At 38.3% G+C, this 9,129-nt stretch overlaps 1 protein-coding gene across 5 annotated transcripts in view; it reads right to left on the reverse strand.

The window, feature by feature from the left end:
* Positions 1 to 8,329, reverse strand: part of LOC117299799 — a 35,536-nt gene extending 27,207 nt beyond the window's left edge. For all 5 annotated transcript variants that reach the window (XM_033783524.1, XM_033783608.1, XM_033783445.1 and 2 more), the window contains exons 1-6: positions 8,086 to 8,329; positions 4,422 to 4,510; positions 3,103 to 3,317; positions 1,739 to 2,028; positions 1,089 to 1,385; positions 449 to 590 (exon numbers count right to left, since the gene is read on the reverse strand). In XM_033783524.1, the coding sequence (XP_033639415.1) occupies positions 449 to 590; positions 1,089 to 1,385; positions 1,739 to 2,028; positions 3,103 to 3,317; positions 4,422 to 4,510; positions 8,086 to 8,110 (1,058 nt within the window). In that variant the 5' untranslated portion in view covers positions 8,111 to 8,329. The remainder of the gene's footprint in view (positions 1 to 448; positions 591 to 1,088; positions 1,386 to 1,738; positions 2,029 to 3,102; positions 3,318 to 4,421; positions 4,511 to 8,085) is intronic.
* Positions 8,330 to 9,129: the final 800 nt, after the last annotated feature.

A 9,129-nucleotide genomic window follows, 5' to 3' on the forward strand; every position in this document is an offset into this window, starting at 1 on the left:
CCCTAGGCATTGAATTAACCCACAGCAATTGCCCTGGTGCCCTGTGCATTTTCTGCGGTGCCCTTTGCAAACTCAGTGCCCCTTACCAGAGGAAAACTGCCGTGCCCATACAAGGGCAAAGTTTAAGGCCTGTAATCCTTTAAGGGTTTACCCTTGACTTTTTTTCAGTGTCTAGCTAGCGGGACCAGTTAGCTTTTCTTTACACTAGTCAGCAGTACCACTTGCACAGAATTTTGACTGATCCTCTCAGAAGTAGTAACTGGCATTTGGCCGCGGACTACTCTCAATGGAAAACGCTGCATGTAGAAAAGTATACCTAAAAAATTAAATTTTATCATATTGCCAGAGTTTTGAGAAAAAACATAACAGTAGCTATAAAACAGGACTGGTGGTGACAGAGTTAAAGGTTGTTTGAAATATAAAATTTCAAATGAAAAATCAGTCATACCTGTCTAAAAATTGGAATGTACTACTGGATTCTTCCAAGGTATCGCTGAGTGTGTCATCAACATGTGGAATCAAGATAGTGGCCTTCTTCTTAGGGGAAATCCCCTTACTCCCAGGACTCCGGAGGGCGCTCTTTCTACTTGCTATAAGTGAGAAATTGGAGTAATTAGGATTGAAGTGTTTTATAAACGGCAAATGGCTTGGCTTCCAGGTGGATTGGAAAACTCATTCAAAAATGGCAAATGTGGACATATAATGTTCCTGTCCCTTCACCCTCAGGCAGATTGACAGGGGTTTTCTTCGCAATTATTTAGATGAACAAAAATGCCAACCACAAGACCATAGTTCCACATGAGGTGAGGGCTTCAAGAGAAGAAAACCGAAAGAGAGGACATCTGCTTATTATTCTCCAGGACTGGAATAGATTTTAAGATTAGGTTTGAAATAAGAATCAGGTTCAGGCTCTTTAATAGTAGTAATGATGATAATGACTAGTTTGTATATAGCGCATTTTACAATAAAGCATCAATGCGCTTTACAATCATAATACATGGGATGGAAACATCAAACAAATCGGTTTACACCAACCAAAGATATCAAGATTTCATTAAGTAAACCAGCGTCTACTAGAAACAACTTACAGGCTGCTCCATCTTGTTTGGAGTCATTTTCAGCGTTTCCGTTGAAGCTTAGCCTCTCCCTTACTTCTTCACTGAGCTCAGCCATATCGGCCGTCCAGCCATTCTCTGTTACCTCACCCTCCGGCTTCTGGGCGGCAGCAGCAGCAGCAGCAGCAGCAGCAGCAATGGCTTTACTGTGAGACCGCCTGCCGGACGCAGACTTGCTGGAAGGCTTAGACGAGTCATTGGTGACGTTAGTTGGAGGGACAGTGGGAATGTCAGAGTAGACTTCAGCATTCCACATGGGACTGTTTGGACCTACAATGGAAACAGTTTACAGGGGGGATTAAAGAAAATCATGTGGGACTTACTCCTAGAAGAACTTATTTTAATAAAAGACAAAGCACAACATCCATCTCTTTGGAACTTCATGCCTGTGAATCCTACAATCGATTCCTACTTTCAGTTTCCCCAAATTTGTTTCATTCTTGTATCACCTTACCAAGAGTGTTTTTTTTAGCCTTGTTTGGGAAGAACTCCTAAACACCCCCCCCCCCCCCCAATTGTTGACGGGCAGACAGTTCCAAAAGCAAGGTCCAGCGACTTGACAACTTGTTGGAAAAACAAACAAACAAACAAACAACAAAACAGCAACAACAAAATCTTCTTACCTAACCCCAACATAGGTGGTAGACTTATACATCTACTACCAGGCCTAAGATATCTGAACATGGCCATGCGTTCGTTCTCATCCAACCAGTATCCATATTCACTGCCCTCGTTTTCGTAAATGGACGGTTCTCGGCTCTGCGCAAGACTGGCAGATGTGGAGGTGTAACTAGTGGTCTGGCGGCTGTATCCCCGGAGACCTCGAGACGAATTCTGACGACTTGCCGAGCGCCGCTCATCCAGAGGTCGCAGAAGCAACTTGCATAGTTTGTATTCTAGGAAGAGTTTTGTTCTGTATGTGTAAACAAAAAACAAACAAACAAACAAACAAACAAACAAACAAACAAACAAACAAAAGTTAAAACCTTTGTACATACTCAAAAACCCAAACGATCAACAAATGCAATCTTAACTTCCACGGAACTTAATCTCAGAAATTACCCGAATCTATCCAGAATCCCGAATAGTAGTAGTCCTACAATATAGCCAACCGCGATTCCTTCCATAACAATATAGTGCAAATCCCTAGATGTGCTGTTAACTATCAATGGTCTTCAGGCAAATATAGCATTCAGCTTTGAACCAAGCATGCAACCTCTTATCAAGCATTGTGGGGTTTATCGTGTCAGACTGTTTTCACAAAGAATCAAGGAAAACAACGTTTGGTTTTATATATTGGATCGTTACACTGCTTTCTTTGATTTCATGGCACTGCTTATCACCAGGGCCCAATGGGAGACTTTCTGGGACGATAGAGGGCAGCAGACTTACCGGGTAAATCCATTGTTCTCAGAATTATGCGCATGTTCAGAACTACGTAAACAATGGAAATTTACCCGGTATGTCTGCTGCCGCCTAGCGTTGGAAAGTCTCCTATTTAATTGCTCTGCTTTCCAGAAGCAAAGAGTATGCCCTTATGGAAGCAGGGAATGCCGAGCTCATGTCAAGAGCATTTCACAGGTTGGCAGTAGGAATTTTTGCATGTGTGCTTGCATACTCCACATTACTAGGAAGTATTCGCTAATACAAGCGCAGAAATTTGGCGCTTGAACAGTAAGCAGACAATGATGATCGAAAGCGCAGAATTCACCCGTATTAGCCATGAAATTGGGCAAGATCACAGAATTCTGCACTAACTGTGCCCTCTACATAATTGGGTCTCATAATTCATCACTTAAATAACATATCTTTCTGAAAGTTTGTATATACTCAGCACCTTGAGTACCTTATTTGGTAGATACGTGCGCTATATAAGACTTCGATATTATTATTATTATTATTATTAGAATTAATCTATTGACAGTAAGCGCAGAATTCTACAGTTAGCAGAACCTTGAAATTAGGCCCAATCAAGTTTGATCCTGACCTGAGAAATAAAGGCAGCCTTTCAGTCTTGGCCCATTCTAGGATTCTCTCTCTTTCTTCATCACCAGGGGCAAACACTGCGTGGCGGTGTCGAGACCCCGGGATAGCCTCCCCGATGGATGCAAGCGCTGATGAGTTATTGGTATTCTGCCTGTCATCTTCAACTTCTTGGAATGTCCCAGTCAGGCGGTTGTAGTAAAGTGGTTGGGGAAATGCCTGCATAAAGGGTGGAATATATATTCAATTCAATTAAATTCAATTTGATAAACATTTACTACATGATGGCGGTTACAAAGACAGGAACAGATTATTTACAATTATATTTGTGGATAATGAAATATGCTTTGAATATGCTGTGTTTATTGTAGAGCGCCATATGGCAGGAATAAAATTTCAGTGTGTGAACATTCCTGAAAAATTACTTGGTGGACTGGTTTTAAACTGTTTTCATTTAAACAATCACTGAGAGAATATCTATATCGTTAATCTTAAATGGGTATTCATAAATACCCCCAGACAGTTTCGCTACTTCTATTGGTGGAGTGCGCATCACGTGGGGGTGTTTGAACGATTGATAATGACCAGCTGGAGCCGTTTATAACCAGCTGGCTTCCACGTGTCGGGCCCTCAAGCTAAAGTACGTCAATTTTATAAAGCGGAACACAATGCATAGCTATTAGTAACAGCGCGTAATCTAAGCGCGCGCGCGTACACACAACCTACGCGCAACAAACATATTCTGAATTGCACAAGAATGTTGCACTTGTTGAATCCTGAGTTTAAAGGAACACGTTGCCGTGGATCGGTCGAGTTGGTCTTTGAAAAGCGTTCTGTAACCGTTTGTTATAAAATGCATATAATGGGTAGAAAGATGTTGTAAAAGTAGAATACAATGATCTACACAAATATGCCTCGAAATTGACTAACACGGTCGGCCATTTATGGGAGTCAAATTTTTCCCATAAATGGCCGACCGTGTTAGTTCACGACGTAAAAGGAAAACCGTGCAATTTTGAGTGATACTTGTGTGGATCATTATACTCTACTTTAAATCCTCTTTCTTACCATATGCATTTCATAACAAACGTTTCCAAACGCTTTTTATAGACCAACTCGTCCTATCCAAGGCAACGTGTTCCTTTAATGCCCCCCCCCCCCAGAAAAAACAAAAAAACAATGGCCTCGGGCCTGCAGTCCAGATTTCAAGCCATGGAACTGTCCTCCGACATGAAGCAAAAACCATTCCTTTCTCAGCTCTTTTGGAATCAAACAGACCATACATAATATAAGTACTAAATCATTTGTTGAAAGTTAACTTACTGAGAGCTGCAGGAATGCATTGAAGTAATCAAGGAACAGGTCATCATAGACAAGAAGAGGCTCAAAGTTCTCCTCGGTCACTTCAATGGCTGTGAATTAAGAAACAATATGTTTGATTTAGTAAATAATAAACTACAAATTAAGACCCTAATCATATTTCCTGACTGTAAATGGTCAATGGCAGTTTCTTAAAAAACAAACATGCGAAAAGAATCCACAATGATCGAGATGGGCTGTGAAAATCATTCACAAAATTGGCAGGCTTCCGCAGTGCATGAATTTCAAGTAAGTTAAAAACATTAATGTATTAGGATTTTAAACATATATGGAACCTTTGGGGTGAAAAAAAAAGGAGAATTAATTATAATAACACAGAATATTGGCAACTTGGTTGGGGTGAAGGACACAGCATACACACTACCAATGAAACACAGCAGGAAATTGAAATCAATGCAACCTTAGTACAGGATCTCCTTATGTCCCCCACTAAATAAATTTGTTGATGCAAAGTCCTGTATTTAAAAAGGTATTTAAAAGGGTATGTCTATTGTTTTGTGCACTGTGATGGACTAACCCACTCTGCAAAAATTTTCCCGTTCACAAAATCCATGCTATGGTTAGATATACAGAGGTACCTAGACAATTATGTAAAAACACTACAGCATTCGCTTGCCTACAACTTGCAATTTTCAAAAAACAAAAGAAACTCTAATTCACTTCTGAATACAAATACTCAGATCAACACACAGAAAAACAGCTCATTATCTAAAGAACATGTAAAATGTAGTGAAATGAAGCATTTACGTTGATTTGAGCACCAAATTGAGGTAGACAGATCGGTGCTTGGCGATGGAGACAACTCCATATTAAATCCAACTCTTGCAGCTCCACTTCATTGACATGACAGACTGACTTCAGCGAATAGCTCATAAATTAAGCATTAACTCATTCAGCCAATCAAAGACACAACTGCACTCCATCATTCATGAAACTTCAATTTGTTCAAATGTCCCCCTTCATGCATTATATTTACATCCATAACAACGGGTCAATTTGTGTGTGTGTTTATAAACACACAACGCTATCTCTTCACGATAACAAAAAACCAACACACTGAGTAAACGTCAAAAGGTGGCGTTGCTAAACCAATTAATACACAGTCTAAAGAGGCACTTGATCGTTTTATTATACTGTTTTTGGTACGTGAAATAGGTTTAGTCTGAGATCAACAGGCCATCATACACTTCATAGCTGCTTGGTAACATGGATTTAGCAATAGCCATTCATAATCATCAGTTCTACGTGTGAACTCCTTGCTTTGTAGTGTGAATATCATATCGAGAATTCGGATTTGCACTGATTCCAAAGTTCTTGTGTAGTGTGCACACATATTACGTCAGCTGAGTAAAATGTTCTGTTTACAAACACAATAATCCCGGTGAGAATGTGTGCATTTTGGATATTATCGAGCATTCAACTTGGTACCCACCATTCAGTGAACATCATAGACTAAGTACAGAGCGATGTGTCATGGACTCGCACGGAATGATTATCAGTGTTTCTTTTTGTCGTTTTTGTGACCCTCATTTTCTACATGGATCAGTTATACAGAGAATGGGGGCTTCCATTTAGTTTTCTCGAGTATATTTGGAATATAAGGAAATATCCAGGATGAGAACAAGGCTCTCATCTTGGGCCTATGAGAGCCTATGTTGACAAACTGGTGACAAAACAGCTCAACTAACTTACTGGTATGCTATACAATAGTTCCTATTATAGTGCTTTTTGAATTGCAACTATTTAAAGTAAGTAATTATATTTTTTATGTTTCCCTTTTTTTAAGTATGTCCCTTTTCAAGGGCTGCACTAACTTAAAGTATGTAATCCCCGATTTATATTATTGAAAGTGACATTTCCATGAAAGTGCCTTGGACACTATTACTACCCCTGCTGGGCCTAAAAGCATCTAACCAACTAGTTGCAAAAAACACAAAACCAACCAGCATAGAACCATCCATCTGACTCATTCGGAGCAGCCACACTGGAGCACAAGATTGCATTTAAATCATTCTTATCAACATTCTCTACTCCCTCTAGAAGTTTCATCCTTTTGCATAATGGTCTCTTAAAAATTGCAAATTTAGAAGTTCACATTTAACATTGCAATGCAAAGTTTTAGGCCAACAAAGTTATCTCATTTTCACCTTTTTGCTTACAAAATACGTACAAATTTATTCATTACACATAGATTTTCTTTAAAATCCAGGTTTTGTCCAAACACTTACAAACTGGCTTCCACTGGGGGGGGGGGGGGGGCAGTGCAATAAATCAGACATAATCAAATAATTTCTCTTGGAGTGGATTAAAAGGAGTTTACTTTTCCACAAATCTATGTTGCTTAGAACTTTCACTTCTACTTCTTCATTACTTGGCAGAGTACTTGGCAGAGTCGATAATTGTAAGTCATAATGTGTGTGTCATACATATACACAGTATTTGACCCCAAATTTAGAGATTTAATTAAATCAGAAGTTTTGGATAGAATTTGTGTGGCCATGGGTAAATGGCCCACACAATGATGTTAAAAACCAAGACTAGACCTTAAAATTTAATCACTACATTTTATTAATGTCATGAAAGATTGACAGAATGTATAGGGCCTACAGCGAGGAAAAGGCACTTAAGACAAAATAATTTTTAAAAAATACCAGTTGATCGTCCCCTCTCCCTCATCCTTTTTTGAGGCCGCATCCTTTTTTTTAAACTTTTTTTTATTCTACATTTTTATTTCAAAAAGACATATTTTATCATTGTGTATTTCTCGTTAATAAGCTACTAATTGTTTAAGAACTTGTAACTAATTAAATGTGTGACTTTAAACCAAAGAATTGGCGGCCAGCTTGAATTAAAATGCATTGCGGCCAGCTTTAATAAATATAAAAATTAAAAAATTAAAAGGCCCTCATCCTCCTCTTTCCGAAAAAAAAACCCCAGACGATCAACTGGTATTTTTTAAAACTTGGCCTAGGCCTAATTAAAGTTTTTTTTTTAATAACAGGCAGTAAATATTTGTCCTGTTTAGTGTAAGCACGAGTGTAATATGAAATGTCTGCTAAAGTGCTGGAACTTTCTTTTTAATAGTTAGCGTTTTAGAAAACTGGTACCAATTCCTTGAGAAAAATATTCCTCTCATTACTTCAAGGAATTGGTACAAGTTGCTAAACTAAAGGAAAAATGTCTGTATTCTGCCACCATTTTTTCATTCGTAATTAAACAAAATAGTTTCTACTGTACTAATTTACTTAAATTAAATGAAATATTCCTTTTTTGTAAAAATTAGTGAAGAAGTGGTAGCAGGATACGGAAAGTTTTCCGGATTAGGAAATGTGCATATTATATTTAACAAGTTGGGCAATTTTCAATCGTGAACTTTTTGTTACATCTTATATTTAAAAATACAAAAACAACTAAAAATTAAATTCAAAAACAAAAAAGATAGGCCTAATTGATGTTTTTAACATTTTTGTAGACAATGAAATCATGGATAAGTTTCAGTGACATTTGGTTAATTAAAACATGAATGTATTTAAGAGTGACAATTTCAAATAAAAACACCAAAATTGTTCGTGGCATTAAATCAATTGTTTAGCAATGTTTTTCTTACGTTTCATGTCTCTCAATGAATGCATGCTACACCACGAACCAATCAAATTAACAAGTTTTAAACTGCATTTTGGACGTGTAGGATCTACTGGTTCTCATGTATGTCCTTTCGAAAGTGTAGTGAAGAACCTCAACCATGTTATGCCTCTTTACATGCGAGTTTACACAGAACTAGTGTCCTCACTAGCTGAGGAGTAATTCGTTGTGGGATAGCATTCAACTTTCAGATAACTTTACGGCGCCGCCATTTTCTTTAGCAGCTGAGTGCCGCATACTCGCGTTTCCAGGGAGCTTGCTATTGAAATTGTATGAGCCCAGCTTACTCCCTCTGGAGACTCAGTACTGGTGGTGATTAAAACTATCTGAACCTACAATCAACTGCTTTTATCTACACATCTTTTGGCCTATTTAATGTTTATAAAGTATTAGCCCTTTTTGCAGTCACAATAAAAACATTACTTTAGTATAAGTGTTTGTATGAACAAGAATTTGTTAAAAGGGGTAGGGGCGTAACGACAATACTTTAACATGTAACTTTAATTGCCGATCTAGATTTAGGGCGGGGTTACGGGGAGGGGGGCTCTGTCGGTTAAAGAATTAAATTTTCATCCAGTGAAACGATAGGTAGAAGACCATTAAAGGCATTTGAAAGTCAATCCAAACAATCCTTAATTTTCTAACTAACTTGTGTTAATGTTCTGCTGTTGCCCCTCTCCCTAAACCCCAAACAAAGAGAAAACACAATTAACATAAAACGGTTTTCCTTCATTCGGGAACACTCCTCCTCATTTCTTGTCACTTTTCAAGTTTTTTTTTTTTTTTTTTTATAATAGAAAAATACAAAACAGAATAGAAATATAAAAAAGGAGTAGGAAATGTTTCAGTGGAGGGCATATCGTTATTTTGTAGCATTGGTCTCGGCCTCCTCCCCCACTTGAGAAAAATAATGATGTGCTCTGATGATGCAAATCAACTCGGGTGGGATGGGTGTGACATTCAAGTGGAGGTGGGCCCAATTTCATAGAGCTGCTAAGCACAACAATTT

Source organism: Asterias rubens, chromosome 1, assembly GCF_902459465.1.
Source record: "Asterias rubens chromosome 1, eAstRub1.3, whole genome shotgun sequence".
In the NCBI taxonomy this organism is placed as follows: domain Eukaryota; kingdom Metazoa; phylum Echinodermata; class Asteroidea; order Forcipulatida; family Asteriidae; genus Asterias; species Asterias rubens.